Here is an 18,068-nt window from a genome sequence, read left to right as displayed (position 1 = left end):
CTATCTCTGGGCTCTGCTTTCCTTGGTGTTACTCTCAGGGACGTTTGCAGTCTGGGGACCAGGGGGCTGCTAACAGTGGCAGGCTTCCACCTTACCAACTCGACTACTTGAGCAGAAAAATAAACACTTCTTCACCAGTAAGAGCAAAAGTCTCGGGACCCTCATTGGATCAGCTTGCATCAAACGCTGAGCCTTAACCAATCCTTGTGGCCAGGGCGCTGTAATACGCTGATGGGTAGTCCTGGGTGATGTCCTAGGTGATATACCCGCCTCTACCTGGCTCCAGAGGAATCTCCCAGATTGACAGCGTGGGGGTGAGGGTGGAGGGCTCAGCAACAGAGAATCGTGGTGCTGTCAACAAATGGAGGGAAATGGATGCTGGGCAAGAGAAAACAACAGCTAGCCAGGAAAACCTGTGACAGCCAAGGACAGGGCTACTGGGGTAGGATCAGGAAAGCTGGAGCCCGTCCTGCCCCTCAGGGACTGCACACTCTTATTTCCACTTTGTCTCTCTCCCTCTCCCATTTGTTGCTGCAGACTGGCTTCCTCTGTTCTGTACCCTACAACTTCAGTCTGCATGGCATCCTGGCTTGTGGTGGCTCCAACCAACTTTGTATCTGATGTTACCCAACCTTTCAGGATCCTGATTCCAAATTTATGGGAGAAACTTGTTGGCCCACTTTTGGTCAGTAGACCATTCCTGGTGCCTTCTGGTTGGTGGGGGTGATCAGTGATGCCAGAGCTGTCCCTTTACATACCCAGCCGCCCTGATCACCCAGCTGGGCACATAGAGGCACTTGGTGAATTTCAAGGCCGTGGCCTAGGTCCTTCCTGCAGCCCCTCTCAGGACCCTCTCAAGAGTCTGAATACTCTCTTCCAATACATTCCCCAGCTATGAGCTCAGAGTCATCATCTGGAACACAGAGGATGTCGTTTTGGATGATGTGAACCCACTCACTGGAGAGATGTCCAGCGACATCTATGTGAGGAGGTGAGCCTGTTGGCCGGGCCAGCAAACGGCTGTGTCTTAAGGTGCAATTGCAGTCAGGGGCTCGGGCTTTGGGCCAAGCCAGAGCCTTGTCCTCTAGGCCCACGCTGGTGCCAGGTGGGAAAGGGCCCAGCCCAGTGGTCGGGGGGCTAGATGGGTGAGAGCTGGGTTCTGGGTTTGGCTCCCGTGCCGAGGCCCACCCCTCCGCCTGCACCTCTCCCCTGGCTGCAGCTGGGTGAAGGGGCTGGAGCATGATAAGCAGGAGACAGACGTTCACTTCAACTCTCTGACTGGGGAGGGAAATTTCAACTGGCGCTTTGTGTTCCGCTTCGACTACCTGCCCACGGAGCGGGAGGTGAGCGTTCAGCGCCGGCCTGGACCCTTCGCCCTGGAGGAGGCCGAGTTCCGGCAGCCAGCTGTGCTGGTCCTGCAGGTCTGGGACTATGACCGCATCTCTGCCAACGACTTCCTTGGTACTGCCTCACCTCCCTCCTACCCCGCCCGGCCCGTTTCTGCCCTCATTGCCCCTCTCCCCCTGGCCTTTGGTTTCCTGCTCTGGCCCAGCCCTGAATCCTGGGTTTCAGACCCTGCATCACTAATCTTTGCTCTCTGGCCTCATTCCTGAACTTATCCCTGAGTACAATGACGCCCATTCCCATCCAGAGTCCCCAACTCAAGCTTCTGATGTGATCCAAGCTCAGGTCACTTTGGATGATGATACACGGTCCCATCCTTGGCCCTGCTCCGCCAGGGTGTGATAACCTGCCCACGTGCGGGCTGTGCCGTGTGTGGCCCGCAGCTATGGCCTGACCGCCATAGGCTGGCTTCTCATGCCCCAGCACAGTCCTGATGTGCTGCCATCCCGCGAACCCCCCACCCTCCCAGGGCCCAGACACACACTGATCTCTTGCCTAACCGGGAGAGCTCTGGACTTGCAGGATCCCTGGAGCTGCAGCTGCCAGACATGGTGCGGGGTGCGCGGGGCCCTGAGCTCTGCTCTGTGCGGCTGGCCTGTGATGGGGCCAGGCCCAGGTGCAACCTCTTTCGCTGCCGCCGCCTGCGGGGCTGGTGGCCTGTAGTGAAGCTGCGGGAGCCCGAGCAGCACGAGGAGCGGGAGCAGCGGGAGGCTCAGGCTGGCAAGAGGAGGCAGAGGAAGAGGAGGGGCCGGCCAGAAGACTTGGCGTTCACAGACCCTGGAGGCAACGTCCACATCCTCACGGTGGGGGCAGGGCAGGTGCAGGGCAAGCGGTGCTGGGGGCTGGGCCTGAGCCCACCTGAGAGCTGGGCCTCTGTTCCCCCTTTCTCTAGGGGAAGGTGGAGGCAGAGTTTGAGCTGCTGACCGTGGAGGAAGCTGAGAAGCGGCCAGTGGGGAAGGGGCGGAAGGAGCCCGAGCCCTTGGAGAAGCCCAAGTGAGGGGGCAGCGCGGAGGCCGGTAGAGCCTGAGAGGGAGGTGGGGCAGATGGGGGGCTTCCTCGTCATTCTGACACCACCTCTTCCCCCACAGCCGCCCTAAAACCTCCTTCAACTGGTTTGTGAACCCCCTGAAGACCTTCATCTTCTTCATCTGGCGCCGGTACTGGCGCATCCTGGTGCTGCTGCTGCTCCTGGCCCTGGTCGCGGTCTTCCTCCTCCTCGTCCTCTACACCATGCCTGGCCAGATCAGCCAGGTCATCTTCCGCCCTCTCCACCAGCCCTGACCCTAACTGATCCTGGACGCTCTTCCTGTGACTGCAGCCCCTCAAATCCCGCTTCCGGGGGCAGGGGGTCCTTCTCGCCAATACGAGCAGAGTTAAGTGCTTTCTTTGAATAAATTTGACCGTGCCTCCCCTCTGATGCCTGAACTCAGCTCTACGTGGTAATACAGGGGGCAGAAAACAGAGCTGTCCCTGGATGACCCGGGCTGAGGAGTCATCTAGAGATGGGAGGCTGCCACTTGGAAGAATGGGACCTGGCAGGGAGTTTAGGGCCGCGGAGTCCTGGCCACCAAGCTGTCATGCCCTCTGAGCAGCCCACCTGTTGCTCCCACTCCTGACAACGGCTGGGTCCCTTTCACTTAACTTGCTTATGGCTTCTACCATCCTGTGACAGCTAAGCACTTTCCATACTTCATTAGCTTGTTTATTCATCAACTCTGACAGCAGCCCTGTCAGCACACTTCTGGGTGCAAGTGATAGAAATCCCAACCCAAAATGGCTTAAGCAGAAAGGGATTTGGGGGGCTTGCAATTCCCAGGGTTTAACTGGCGACTTGTCATGGGATTCAAGCAATGTCCCTAGGACTGGTTCTCTGCCTCTGGGCTCAGCTCTGCTGTCCTCTGGGGGCCAGCTCATTTGTAGACAATCCGCCCCCTCAGGACTGTAGTATAGCGGCACCAACCTCATGTCTTCCCACATTCATATCCAGAAGCAAACTTTCCCAGTCCTGACACAGTCTGGCGTGCCCTGGCTCACTGTGGCCAGGGGGATGCGCTATGCTGACTGGGGGCCTCCCTGGAGCTTAGGGTGGGAAATCAAACCTCCTTCCCAATACAGAAGGTGAGAAGATAGGGAGGTGCCCAGGGGAAATTCGGGATACTGTTCACAAGTAGGAATGGTTTCCAGCTGACCAAAAAAACAAGACTCACTACAGCGGCAATACGATTTGCAATTTCTAGATGAGACCTGGCCAAGGCCACACAGCTCGTGAGTGATCACATCAGAGCCGGATCTCAGGCCGGTCTGCCTCTAGAGATGTTGCTCTCATCATCCCACTTTGCTTCCTGTCTTTTCTATTCCTGCTTCCAGTATCTTACCCAGACACTCCCTGAGAAAGGACTGAATGAACTGACCAGCTGGCAACATCCTTGCTTCCCTGGGCTGCAGCATGGTCGGGGTCTTGGGCCTGGTTCTGCACACGTATTCGGGGCTGTAAAGGGAAACCCTGAGGAGACCCAGAGCTGGGGGTCTGATGCCAGCCCGGCTCCACAGTGGCCATTGCTCCCATCTCTCCAAGTTTTTAGTTCTGCCTCCACCTAGGAGACTCAACCCAACCTGGCTGGACCCCTCTCAGTAGACTGAGCCCAGGGTAGCAGGGAGAAGCCCCGGCTTTAGCCCTCACTGAAGAGGTGACAAGCCCCAGCCTGCACCCAGGGCCCTAGTACCACTGGGGTCAGCCACTCATGATCCTGAGGGCCATAGTGGCTCCAGGAAGCTCATACGGGAAAGGTCCATCTCAGCCCTGGAGCTGGACCCAAAAGGCCCAAAGACCAGTGCAGAGGAGGGACTGAGGACAGGGCTGTGGGGTAGACATCCGTCAGGTTTGAATAAAGCCCTATTAGCCAGGGGATGTCTATGTGGGGCTCCCAGAGAGCATCTGGCCTGATCTGTCAGTCCTGACTGCTTTCAGTAAGTGGCTGAATGAGGGGTTGTTTCTAGGCTCTGGTCAGATACAAGAAGCACACGGAGACCAGTGAGTACTATCACAATTAATAGATTTATCAACCTGGGCTCAGAACGACGGAGTGGGGGTGCGTGGGGACGAGGCTGGGAAATGACCAAAGGGCCAAAGAGAAACAGGAGAAGGCAACAACAGAGGGGGAAGGAGACAACTACGTTGTCTTCCCGAGATCAATTTTCTTCTGGATGGCTCGAGCTGAGTGGTAGATGAGCGAATCGATGAGTCCAGCCACTGGGGAGAGAGATAGAGGCTGGCACTCACCCAACACGTGGCTGGACCCCAGAGCCTCCTCACCTAACCAGCTAGGCCAGCATCTCCCCTTGGCTGCTGAGGTGCCCCTCCTTCCCCTCTGCCACAACTCCAGCAGGAAGCCCAGGCTTTATCTTCTCTGCCACACCCCAGCCCCAGCCCCAGCCAGCCTAGAGCTTCTGACCTGTGAACATGCCCCCGACGATGGCGCACACGCCCGTCAGGAAGTGTGTGAAGGACCTGGTGGAGGGACAGGGTGGGTGCCAGGGGCGGGTGTTAACAGGTACCCCTCCTCCCTGAAGCCCCAGGCCCCTCTCCGTCACCCCTGCCCTCACCTGTGCTTCTCTGTCAGCTTCACCATCATGGGTGACAGCTCATAGAGCACAAAGACTCCAGGAAGCCCCTGGTCACCCATCAGCCCATTGGCGACCTTCTCATGTCTGGTCACAGAGAACTGATTTGTCCTCAGCACCTGGGACAGGAAGGGAGTCAGGGCCAGGGCTGAGTCTGTGACCTGGCTCCCAAGTCCCCCAGCCCTATGCCTGTTCCTGCCCCTCATGTGTGGTGCCTGCACTGTGTGGGAGGGAAAACAAGGCCCCGGTTGCTAGTGAACACCTCAAGGCTTAGGGACCCCCCAGACACTCTCTCAGCCAGCCTCACCATCTCAGCTTCTCCTTGGTCACCAGCTCTTTACAGTTTACCAATCCCAGCTACATGCAGAGGGTTCTCTCAGCAGGGGTTCAGGGATGGGAAGCAACTCTCCAAGACCGCACACCACGAACTCCTGGCAAGGCCAGGCTTGACTTCCCGTCTGCCAAGATGCTGCTCCACCGGCCACAGTAGAAAGGGAAGGAGGGGACCCAGGAAGGGTGAGCTCCCAGCCCAGGCAGACCATGTGGACAGTGAGCACCAGAGGCATGGATGGAGGCAATCTGGGCAAGTAGAAAGCACAAGTGCTCTCAAGCCTCCCGGGGCCTGCACTCTGGCTGTGGGGGTCCCATCACCTACTGCCCCTGCACGTCAGCTTGTCATCCATCAGCTGGGGAGAAGAGCAGCACCCCACTTCCCAGGTTGACAGGACTCAAGTGTTTGGCACCAGGAGGGATTTGGATACCCAAGCTCCTGCAGACTCACCTCTCCATCTACCTTCATGTACACCGTGGGCACCACCTTCACAAAGTACTGGAACATCATGGAGGCTGCAGGGAGAAGAGAGCACTGGGCATGAGTGCTGGACAGGGCTTTGGCAGCTGGGGGCCACCTTCCAGGCTGGTACCTTGGGGTGCGGTGACGTTGGTACGGTCCAGGGGGTTCACAATGCCTGGGTAGTCCTCCCCAAATGACAGGTGCCGGATATAGTGGGTCATGTTGATCTGCAAGCAACACCGACACGTGAGCCTCAAGCGCTCAAGGCCCCAACAGCCCTCACCCCATCGGAAGTTCTGTAGTGCAGCACCAGACAGGGGTACCTGGCTCTGGGGAGGGGGTGTGGGGAGATGGGGGAAGGAAGAAGAGGTCCTGCCTGGGAGATGTGACCAACACAGGCACCCCCACGCCCCACCGGGAACTCCTTTCTCCCAGAGTTCACAGCCTCTGGGCCTCCACAGTTTGAGGCTCCGGCTGCATCCAAACACAAGGCACATAAAGACTGGGCACGGACTCCGTATGGCAGGGGCCCACTTTGCCTGGGAGTCTCAGGCCAGGGAAGCCCCGCCTAGAAGCGCCCCAGATTTCCCAGCTCCGACTCCTGTCCTGCTCCAAACTTTATCAACCTCAGTCCTTAGAGGGATCTTTAAAAACCTGCAAATCTGATTATATCATGATCCTGGTTAAAGGGCCAACATCTGGAAGCCAACAGCTTCCATCGCTCTCAGGAGGAAGACCGACTACTGCTTGACCAGAGTCCCCGCCAACCTCTCCAGCCTCACCCCCCACACCAGCCTGGGTGGGGTCTGAGAGGTGCTCCACTCTCTCCTGACTTTGCCAGGGGGTCTCTGCCCAGGACGCTCCTGTCCCCCATCCCCCACCTCTGGCCTGTGCAGATCTCAGTTCCTGACCCTCAGACCGATCCTCTTATAGAATACGGGATCTTTTTATCTGTGCCCCCTTCCCCAGTCATCCCCGTGGACACATGAAGCAGCAACCACTCCCACCCCATCCGCCTGCACGGCTTCTGGCTGGTACGTACGTTGTCGAGGCCGAAGCTCTGCAAATCATGGACTAGGAGAGAAGGGAGAATGTGTCACCGGGTGGAGCAGGACTGGCTTCCTGCCTCCCTCAGTGTCCTCGCTCGGGCCTCCTCACCCCTCCCTGAGTATGACTGCCCAGCTCCTCTTCGGCCCTTCATCCCCCCAGCCTGGCCCTGCTGAAGGGCAGCCCGTCAGGCCTGTCTTGGGCCTGTGTGCGAGTCCATGCCCTCCTCGGGCCTTAAGAACACAGACCCCATTTCCTTCCCAACATATACAGGGAGCCCTCTACGGGCATCTCCCAGGTTTCCACTCTCGCCCAGTCCCTGCTTGTACCTCAGGAGCCAAACCCTGCTGACTCTGGTCTCTCACTAAACACAGCTGATGGCCAATCACTGACAAGGCGAAGTGGGCCCTCAGAATGCTGTCCAAGCACTTTCCCTGGCCCCTTGGCCCCTACCCTCAGAGCCCTCAAAGGAAATGCCATGGGTACCCTGTACCGTCTATTCTAGAACAAGTGCTTCCTGTCCTCTGGTCCTGATCATTTCTGCTTCAAGGAACCCTACCTGAAAAGTAAGACCCCAATCCCAGGCCCGTCCAAACCTCCCCCCATCCTGGGAGGGTAGGGTGCCCCAGAAGCCGGGGCTTGGCCTCCCTGGCGGGGCAGGGCCACTTACTCTCCACAGCATGTACTGCAGCATGAGGTAGGGAAGGAGAGAGAGGGGAGGAAGAGAAAAAAGATTGAGAGCTTCACAATGAGAACTATGGAGTAAGAGACATGGTAGAAAGGAAGCCTGGAGTATTCCTGCCTCGGCAGCAGGGTGTGGAACCAGCCAACAAGCCTCCTCCTGGTCCCATCCCCAGGAGAACTCTTCCCTAGCCAGTGAATGCAGGGGCTCTTGAGGGCAGAAGTATGGTGGCCTGAGAAGAATAAAAGACTTAGAGCCAATAAGCCACTTTCCTAGCTGTGTTACCTTGGGCAAGCCACTTGCCCTCTCTGGGCTTCAGCGATCTCTACAAAGGGCTGTCCTGAGGACCAGGTAGGATCTAAGACGGAAAAGTACTTGGTGAACTTTATAATTCCTGCCTCCTCCTCCAAGCAACAAGGATGTCAGGATCTAGCTTCCAAACCTTCAATCTAGCCAGATTATCTGGCCTCAGGCAATCAGAGCTTTGTCTTTTAAACATCCTCCCAGGACACAGACCACCCCTTGCCCTGGGCTCCCTGACTCTGTCAGCAGCCCAGGTGGGGGAGCGGAGAGGCTGCTGGGGCCTGCCAGCCCACTGCCTCCTCCCGAGTGCCTCCAGGCCCCATGCCAACAGCTCCACAGTGACCATCTTCCCACAGTCCCTGTGAGACCACCCTTCTCGACCCCCTCCAGGCCCACCTCCCATCCCTGACCCACACTCTGCCTCACCCCACACACTGCCTTCCACACCAGCAGGGCTCTCCTATTACTCCTGCTCACTACAGCCCCTGGGCAGCTCAGGACTGCCGCTCATCTCTCACCCCTAGACTGCTGTCACACTGGCTCTGCAGGTCCCCTAACACCATCCCGACTCTCAGCCCTCCCATGGGCCCCACATCTCACATGAAAACCCCTATATTTTCAACCTCTACTCCTTACACTCACCTTGTCACCCCAACTGCAGCCTGGCCCTCTTCTCAGGGAAAGATCCTTTTCCCGGCAGCCTCCTCAGGGGTGACAAATTCTTCCCCACACTTACCCTCCTCCATGGCCTGAAGCGAGGCCTTGCTCCTTAATATCACTTCCAGATCACTGTCCCTCGAGCTGCCCCCCAAATCTCCAGCTTTGCAGCTCGTGGCAAACTATACCAACTCTCCTTTCTCATTTTCATCACTTAAAGAGATCCACACAGAAGCACTTCTCCTTGGTGGCTCTACCCTCTGGCCACAACTTTCTCCTCACAACCCCATCACCCTTCCCCACAATCTCCTCATCACCAGGCATCCTGCCTGTCCCAACTTCATTTGCCTTTCCTCCTGTCACCAGGTTTGGGCTTTCTACGCTTTTACAGCACTCCATTTTGTCTTCTTTTTCCTTCTCAAGGGTTTCACTCCAGCGACTGTCCCTCCCACTTGGAGCATGACTCTGGCTTTCTACGTAGTAGACTACTTCCATAGCATTTAATCTACGGTGACCTCACACATCTCCCTCAAGCCCAACATTTCCATCCAGCTCCAGCCCACTCTCCTCCTTTTGGAGCGAACTCCACAGAAGAAAGGTGCTTACTCACCCACTCCAACTCCACAACCTGTCCCTCCTGAGCCACATAGCAGGTGCTCCCTATCACTCCATGAAAACTGCTGCCAAGGTCACAATGACCACTGTCCTGTCACACACCGAGTGGGCAACTCTTACTTGTCGTCCAGAAGCATCTGATCTGGGTTTGGAAACACCTCCATCTGAGGGCTTTCAGGACACCACCTCTTGGCTGGCATTCTCATCTGACCAGCGCTCCTACGGGTCTCAGCGGCTGCTCCCTCCCCATGCCCGCCTGCATCCTCTGACCTGGAGGCACACTGCTCAGTCCTTGGAGCTCTTCCTCTCCACCTACCCTCACCTCCAGGGCAACCTCATCCAGACAAGAGAGCAGCCTACCTCTGCAGTCAGGTCCCCTCATGTAGCACATCCTCAGAGCCCTAGGATGGCTCCGCGTCTCATGGAGGCTAAAAGTTCTTGGCCCTGGGGTGCCCTTCAGAGCACAGGGATGTGGCCCTGTTAGCTGGCTCACCTCATCACTGAGCACCAGCACCAGCTTGCTGTGCACCACCGCCCCCCCTTCTTTCTGTGCCTCCAACTTGCCAAGCCAGTTCCCAGCTCAGAGATTTGGATACATGACAGCACACTCCTACCATCCCCTAGAGCCCCTCGCCTCCGTCCTCTTTACCCTGCCTTCCTTTGGTTCATAGTACTTAATAGCACCTGAGAGTCCATATATTTCACACACTTGTTTTCAGTCTGTTTCTTTACTAGAATGTTGAGGACCAGGACTGTTTTGTTCAGAGCTGTATTGTTAGCACCCAGGCTACAAGGGGGCACACAGTGACTGCTAAATATCTAGCGAATATACAAATGAATGAAAATAAATTCCATTAGCTCATCCCTGTGGACAACCGTGTGAGGGAGGTACTAGTATCTTCAGCCCCATTTTATAGGAGAAGAAACCGAGTAGGGCTCAATGGCCCCCAAATCTGATATAACTCTCAGGAAGTGGGTGAACCTGCACTCCAATCCAGCTCTGCTGACCCCAAGGCCTTCCACACAGCTCACCTGATATTGGGGGCTACCTTTGGAACAAACGCCCTCCACAGCTGGGCTTATGCTGCCCTTCAGCTCGTGCTGTCCTTCATTGACACCAGCACCCCAGGACAGAAGGACTTGCCTGTCCATTTTATAAAGTAGGAAACAAGCTCAAAAAGGTTAAGAAACTTGCTCAAAGTTTCACACAGCCGGTATGGTCTGAAACTGAACCCAGGCAGTCTGGTTCCTCAGCCTGTGCTCTTATAACTGCTGCCCCGAGCTGAGGGTCTCCTTCAGGCCAAAGACACACAACCTGGGCAGGTGAAGCAGCGCTCAAACTTGCCTGGGCTCCCAGGGTTTGAGGCTTACTCACCGTGCACGTGAGACTGCTGGAAGCTCTTCCCGGGAGCAAAGTGGAAGTTTCCAGCCACCTGTAGGGGACATTCCTGCTCATTCTCCAGCCGTCTCCTCCCTTCCCTCTCTCTCCTGAGGGCCTGAGTGGGCCCTGGGCTCACAGTGGAACAGGCCGATCCATAGTTCGGCTGGCCCTCTTCCGCCATAGTCCCTCCTGTACCTTGTTGACTTCTAAGAAGCCATATACTTGGCAGCCTTCATTCTTCTGCTCCTGCATCTTCTGGCTGAAGCCTTCTCGCCGGCACTGCTCAATAGTGTCAGGGTTCTTGAAGGCCCAGCCCCGACGGCGATAGGCCTCCCGCACATCCTCACAGGTGTTACAGCACCTGTGGAAGGGTGGGGGGCAGTGGGGGGTGGGGAGTGAGAGCGTCACAGAAGCACAGACACAGAGTTGGTACCTTGGGACATAGAGTGGTTCTGTCCGCTAGTGAAGAAGCCTCTACCAACTGCGTCCCTGACCACCAAATGTTCTCAAACTCTGTGCCCTTGGAGGGAGCAGGACTCTTAAAAATACACATTCCCGTTCCGTTTGTCATGATGAAAAGTTTTAGGACATAGCACGTGATGGTTCCACAACAGTTAAATGTAGTTAATGCCACTGAATTGTACAAGTGAAAATAGTCAAAATGGTAAGTCTTAGAAGTCACATATACTTTACCACAATGCAAAAAAATATTAAATACATATTCCCAGGCCCTACCCTAGACCTGCCTCTCAGGGACCAGGGCCCGAGGAACATAACAGCAGTGGCCATATATCAAGGGCTGAATTACCTGGGCTGGGCCTTCAAGCTCAGGGCTTTACATACACTACACGGCTCATCCTGATGTGACTGTCATGGGTGTTATCATCATCCCCCTTCACGAGAGAGGTTAATTATGTGGCTTTGCCCAAGGACACAAGGGTGGAACCCAGGCATCTGGACTCTAGAGACCACCTGTGAACCAGAGTGGGGACTTCAGCCTCATTCCCTGCTGTGGCCTCATGCAGGGCCTGGCCACAGAGCCCCAGCTATTTGCACGAGGATCAGTGACTGAGGTGCGCACCCCATCCCTGTTAAGCACTTGGTCCAACTTCTTCCCCAGCTGTAGTCTGACACAGGCTGAGGATGGTTGACACACAGCACCCCCAACCCGGCCCCCCAGGGTCTGGCTCACTTGATGTCTTCTGTCTCAGCACCGTAGCAGCTCTCACAGCGATCAGGGTTCAAGGAGTCAGGGTCAAACACCTTTACCTCGACTTTCCCGAGCTCTAAGGGGAGGGCAGAGGTAGGGGCATCAGCTCGGAGCAGAAAGAGTGAAATCCGCACCCCTGATCCCTGCACAGGCCCTTTGGCCTGTGGCTTGGGAATAATAAAAGCCATAGTAATAGCTAATATTGGGGCATCTAGGTGGCTCAGTTGGTTAAGCAACTGCTTTTGGCTCCTGGGATTAAGCCCTGTGTCAGGCTTCCTGCTCAGAGGGGAGTCTGTTTCTCCCTCTCCCTTGCTCCTCCCCCTCACTTCGCTTTCAAAAAAATAAAATCTTAAAAAAAAATAGCTAATATTTATATGGTGCACACTATGTGTCATTCACTAAGCACTTCCACACATATATTATTTCCTTAAATAAGTACTAGTCATGAAACAGTAACAGCAAATGCTAAATGTTAGCTGACTATAGGTTGCTGTGCACAGAATGTCTCCTTTCACCCAGACGCAGACCCTATGAAGCTGGGGATTATCATCTGCATTATACTTGCAAAGGTACAGAGGCTCAGAGACAAGAAGTGGCTTTGTGACACAATAAGTGGCAGATTTCAGACCCAGTTCCGAAGCGTATGCCTTTAGCTACCTCTTGGTGGTGCTCCTCAGACCTCTCCACACCAACCCCCTGCCAGTAACTACATCCTCACTGCAGATTTCAATATTCAATACCCTGACCTCCTGACTTCCAACCGTCATTGTATCTTGTCATCTCATTATCATCCCCCTTCATTTCCACACACACACAGCTAGACCTTGTTATTTCCAATGACTGCAAACCTTCTACAATTCAATTTCAAGGATCCCAATCTCCAACTACTTACCCTTATTTTCCCAGCTCACTATCTCCAGTACCCAGAAACCAATTCTTTGACAACAGTGACACTATCACACCCGCATGCCCTCAATTCCCTCCTTATTTAAATTCCATGGTCCAAATGGGGAATGGACTATCTCTCTTCAATAGATGCTGCTAGGAAAACTGGATATTCATATGCAAAAAATGAAAACGGACCCCTATCTTACACAACTCACAAAAATTAACTTGAAATGATTAAAGACTTAAATGTAAGACTTGATACTGTAAAACTCCTAAAAGAAAATAAGGAAAAGAGCTCCTTGACATTGGTCTTGGCAATAATTTTTTGGTTATGACACCAAAAGTACAGATAACAAAAGCAAAAATAAACAAATGGAACTACATCAAAATGAAAAGGTTCTGCACATCAAAAGAAACAGTTAACAAAATGACAAGGCAACCAATGGAATACAAGAAAATATTCACAAATGATATATCTGATAAGGGGTTAACATCCAAAATATATAAGGAACTCCTACAGCTCAATAGCAAAACAAACAAACATGCAAGCAACCTAATTTAAAACGGGCAAAGGACCTGAATAGTCATTTTTCAAAAGAACATATACAAATGGCCAACAGATGAATGGAAAGGAGCTCTACATCATTAATCATCAGAGAAATGCAAATCAAAACCATAAGATACCACCCCGTTAGAATGGCTATTATAATAAATAAATAGGGCAGCCCCGGTGGCGCAGCGGTTTAGCGCCGCCTGCAGCCCAGGGTGTGATCCTGGAGACCCTGGATCGAGTCCCACGTCAGGCTCTCTGCATGGAGCCTGCTTCTCCCTCTGCCTGTGTCTTTGCCTCTCTCTCTCTCTGTGTCTCTATGAATACATAAATAAAATATTTTAAAAAATATATTAAAAATAATAATAATAATTAATTAATTAATTAATTAATTTATAAAAAAAAAACAAGAAGTAAGGGACGCCTGGGTGGCTCAGTATTGAACGTCTGCCTTCGGCTCAGGGCGTGATCCCAGGATCCAGGATCCAGTCCCACACTGGGCTCCCTGCAGGGAGCCTGCTTCTCCCTCTGCGTGTCTCTCATGAATAAATAAATAAATCTTCAAAAATAAATTTTTTTAACTTAAAAAAAAAAAAGAAATAATTAGTATTAGGGTGCCTGGCTGGCTCATTCAGTAGAAAATGTGATTCTTGATCTTGGGATTGTAAATTTGAGCCCCACATTAGGTATGGAGCCTACTTAAAAAAAAAACAAAAAACAAAAGATATAACTAGTATTGACAAAGATGTGGAGAAATGGGAACCCTTGTGCACTGTTGGTAGGAATGTAAATTGGTGCAGCCACTATGGAAAACAGTACAGAAGTTCCTTGAAAAATTAAAAAGAGAACTACCATATGTTCTAGCAATCTCACTTCTGGGTATGTATCTCCCACCCCCCCCCCCCCAAAAAAAATCCTATCTCACATAGGTATCTGCAGTCCCATGTTCTTTGCAGCATTATTTACAACACCCAAGACATGGAAACAATCTAAGTGTCCATCAGCAGATGAACAGATAAAGAAAATGTGTATACACACATAATGGAGTATCATTCAGCCATTAAAAAGAAGGAAATCCTGTTATTTGCAACAACATGGATAAACCTTGAGGACATACGCTAAGTGAAATAAAACAGAAAAAGACAACTTTATGCTGTCACTTATACGTGGATTCTAAAAAAGCCTAATTCATAGAAACCGAGAATAGAATGGTAGTTGCCAGGGGCTGGGAGGTAGGGGCTGGGATATGTTGGTCAAAGTGTACAAACTTCCAGTTATAAGATGAAATAAATTCTAGGATGCAATGTACAGGATGGTGACTATAGTTAACGATACTTTATTGTATACTTGAAAGTTGCTAAGAGAATAAATCTTAAATGTTCTCACCACACACAAAAAAAAGGTTAACTATGTGAAGTGATGGATGCGTCGGCTAACCATATTGTGGTAATCATTTCATAATATATATGTAATCGGATCATCACATGGTACACTTTAAATTTACAGTGTTACGTTTTTTTCTTTTTTTAAGTAGGCTCCAATGGGGCCTGAACCCATGACCCTGAGATCAAGACCTGAGCTGAGATCAAGAGTAGGACACTTAACCAACTGAGCCAGCCAGGTGCCCTCACAATGTTATATTTCAATTATATCTTGACAAAGCTGGATAATAAATTCCATGGTCCACTACTCTAATTCTTCTCTTGCACATAACCAGAACCCATCTGTTCCTCTCTCTGTGTTGTACAACCCTAGCAAAACCCAAGCCCTAGTTAAATTCAATTCTGTGCCTACTTGCCTGTGCCTCCCTTAAGACTGCCTGGCAATCTTACTTGATTTCGCTAATCAGCTCACTTGCCCATTCTCTGGGATGACTAATTTGTATCTTTTCCTCTCATCTTAGGCTTCCAAAATCCCTTTCCCTTTCTTCATTCTTAGCTAATGATCTTGCTCTCAATTTCCATGAAGAACAGAGAAGCAAGAGAACCCATTTCATCTCCCCACCAAATCCACTATGCCACCTGCATTCTCTGCCACCCCCCACACTTTCTCTGCTCTCTCTTATGGCAAAACTCCTGAAAGCGTTGTTTTTCCTCAATGTCTCTATTTCCTTTTCTGTTCTTTGATCAGATTTTCATCCTTAACAGTATCAAAACTATTCTTTTTAAAGTCTCCACTGGCCTCCATGTTGCCAATCACAATGGTCAACTCTTACTCCTTTTACTGGACTATCAGTGGTTTTTGACAGTTGCTTACCCTCTCTTCTCGAAACTCTTCCTCCACTTGGCTTTTGCAACATCTCTTGGTTCTCTTCTACCTTAATGGCTCTTAATCTTCCTTCCTGGATCCTCATTTCCTGACTTCTAAATATTGGAGGAGCTCAGGGTACAGTCTCTAGACCTCTCCTCTACTTACATTTACTCCCTATGTTTTCTCTTTTAGTCCAATGGCTTTAAATACCATCTGCATGCTGATAACTCCTATATTTATTTCTCCAGCCTTTCTCTAACGTCTAGACTGGTATATCTAACTGCCTCCTTAACATCATAAGGGTATAAAATGGGCATCCCTAACTTAATATGCCTCAAACATGAAATCTACCCCCAAATTCTCGTCCTTCCCTGTGGGACCAGTTCCCAAGAAGTCCCCAGTGACCACCACCTCCTGGTATTCACATCCTTATGTAGCCCTACCTCCCATAATGAATAGGGCTGATCTGTGTAACCATTTGTGTATTGCAGAAATGATGGTGTCCAAAGGTGTTCTAAGGTCACAAAAGAAGCTGTGATTTCTACTTTGTGCTCTCCCAGATCACATACAAAAGTAGAAGCCAGATGCCATGTTGTGAGGACATGCAAGTAGCTCTTCCTAGAGGTGCATGCGGTGAAGGCACTGAGGCATCTTGCCAATAGCCTTATGCATGAGCTCCCTTAGAAGCAGATCCTCCAGCCTTAGTCAAGCCTGCAAGATGACTGTAGCTCCAACAGCTTGATTGCAATCTCATGAGAGACCCTAAGCCAGAACCATCCAACCATATCACTTTTGAATTCCTAATCCACAGAAACTGAAAAAACAAATGTTTGTCCTATTAAGCCACTAATTTTGAGGGTAATTTGTTACACAGTAGCAGATATATAATACAACAAATTGTCTTTTTCTTCTCTGGTCATGCAAGTCAATCATTTGTTCAGGCCAAAAACCTTGGAATCAACCTTGACTCTGCTCTCTTATGCACAATATCCAATCCTACAGCAAATTTTCTGGTTTTACTGGTGTTCAAAATATATCTGTGAATAAACAACTGATAAAGCTCACAAAACAGCAATCCCTAAGGTATGAGATATCATAGCTTTGAAGAGGGTTTTGCTATGGTGGGAAGCTGAGTTAATATAGGTGTTGTGCGGCCACCTAGAAGCAGGAAAGGAACCTAGGGTAAAGAGCCACTCTATACCAGGCATCATACATATATGACTTCATTTGATCTGGTAATTCAATGTGGTGGGTAGTATGGTTTATCACCACTTTACAGCTGAGGCCATAGACTGTAAGAGACAAAATTACATCTGAATTCAGGCAATCTAACTCAAGAATGTAAATTTAACCTGAAGGCATCCTGCATTCCAAAGGGGAAGAGCATTGAGGACTGAATTCAGCTAACGGATGGGGAAGCAAACACCCAGAGAAATGTGGGTCCATCTAGATGAGTTCTGCCAAGGCAAGAGCACATAAGACCCAACCTCAACCTTCTGTTACTCAACTGTGATGGGTAGGGACTGGAGACTGCTGAAGATGATAGCCAACTAGAGTACTCTACTCAATATACAGAGGCCAGAAGCTTGGATTTCAGGCCACTCTGATTCTTAATAACTGGGGTACCCTAAGCAAGCCACTTGACTTTCTGGGTCTTAGCCGCTTCATTTGTCAGTTGGTCGGCCACATCCCAGAAGGAAGGGCTTGGACATGACCAGCTCCGAGATCTAAGATCTGGCCTCCTCCCCACAGTTACCATGACGCTCGGCCTCTGAGCTCACGGGGATGCCATCCTTATCTAGCCGTTGCTTAAACAGGTTGTGTTCCACATCCAGCTGCTGTTCCCCAGCCACATCCATGGCATCGATGCTCAGATCTGGAAGCAGGAAGTCAGGGTAAGGTACTGGGAACCTTGGGGCAAGGGGGGAATCTGGGTTTTGGAGGGTAAGGGGATGCTGGGACTGTCTTGGGGCACCAATGGATTAGGGGAAGGAGGTTGTCCAGGGGTCGGGTCCAGAACCCAAGCTGGAGCTGTGCAGCTGGAAGCCCACCTGAGGACTTGCAACTCCCACCCCTGGTGGGTACTCACAGGCACAGGGCATGTGCGGAAAAAACACGTCGATGTTGATTTTCAGTTTATCTCCCCGTGACTTGTCCACGTAGAGTTCAGGATGCACCTGGAGCAGCACTACTTCAGTACAACTTGGCCCCATGCTTCTCCTTCCCTACTCTCCTCCCTAAAATGCCAAGCCCCGCCCACGCACTAGCCCCGCCCCTTACCTCAGTGGTGAGGTAATACTGCAGCTCGGACAGAAACAGTAGCAGCATGAGAAGGCCACTGACAATGGTCACTGCAGGGAAGGGAGCGAGGGTCAGAAGGGCCTCTGCTCACTCTCTCGAGCCCCCCATAGGCCGAACTGGGGCCGGGAGTCCCGGCCAGCCTCTCGGACACCTCTGTCCCCGCGACCCCGGCCCCGCCGCGGCCTACCCGTGGCGCCCCCGCAGGTCTTGACCCGGAAGTCCTCCAGAGTCTTGGGGTAGGCATCGAACTGCTTGAGCTTCCCCAGCGCCTCCATGGGGACCAGCCGGAAAGGGGACGCCAGCCGGCCCGCCCCTGCAGCCTCCTGCTTCCGGCCCGGAGCTGGAGCCACGCCCCCCGCCCGCACG

The 18,068-nt window shown here is 52.1% G+C and overlaps 2 protein-coding genes across 4 annotated transcripts in view; one reads left to right on the top strand and one right to left on the bottom strand.

Moving 5' to 3' along the window:
* Positions 1-2,821, top strand: part of LOC140618386 (fer-1-like protein 4) — a 33,824-nt gene extending 31,003 nt beyond the window's left edge. For both annotated transcript variants that reach the window (XM_072800753.1, XM_072800754.1), the window contains 5 exons: positions 893-991; positions 1,220-1,461; positions 1,927-2,207; positions 2,297-2,397; positions 2,493-2,821. In XM_072800753.1, the coding sequence (XP_072656854.1) occupies positions 893-991; positions 1,220-1,461; positions 1,927-2,207; positions 2,297-2,397; positions 2,493-2,685 (916 nt within the window). In that variant the 3' untranslated portion in view covers positions 2,686-2,821. The remainder of the gene's footprint in view (positions 1-892; positions 992-1,219; positions 1,462-1,926; positions 2,208-2,296; positions 2,398-2,492) is intronic.
* Positions 2,822-4,440: 1,619 nt separating this feature from the next.
* Positions 4,441-18,062, bottom strand: ERGIC3 (ERGIC and golgi 3). 2 transcript variants are annotated; one of them, XM_072800755.1, is made up of 14 exons: positions 17,890-18,062; positions 17,682-17,752; positions 17,491-17,578; positions 17,158-17,277; positions 11,696-11,789; positions 10,699-10,864; positions 10,498-10,555; positions 7,536-7,550; positions 6,861-6,892; positions 5,949-6,045; positions 5,807-5,871; positions 5,008-5,144; positions 4,857-4,912; positions 4,441-4,654 (listed from the first exon to the last, which is right to left on the bottom strand). In XM_072800755.1, the coding sequence occupies exons 1-14, from the start codon at positions 17,975-17,977 to the stop codon at positions 4,575-4,577; spliced, it is 1,167 nt and encodes a 388-aa protein (XP_072656856.1). In that variant the 5' UTR covers positions 17,978-18,062; the 3' UTR covers positions 4,441-4,574. The 2 variants fall into 2 exon arrangements, with proteins under 2 accessions (XP_072656856.1, XP_072656858.1); XM_072800757.1 differs by lacking the exon at positions 7,536-7,550 and having other exon boundaries at positions 17,890-18,061.
* Between the last annotated feature and the right edge of the window lie 6 nt (positions 18,063-18,068).

The sequence above is a fragment of the Canis lupus genome, chromosome 26, assembly GCF_048164855.1.
Source record: "Canis lupus baileyi chromosome 26, mCanLup2.hap1, whole genome shotgun sequence".
Classification (NCBI taxonomy): Eukaryota; Metazoa; Chordata; class Mammalia; order Carnivora; family Canidae; genus Canis; species Canis lupus.
Note: the sequence above shows the minus strand (reverse complement) of the source record. Positions and strands in the feature narration are given on the sequence as shown.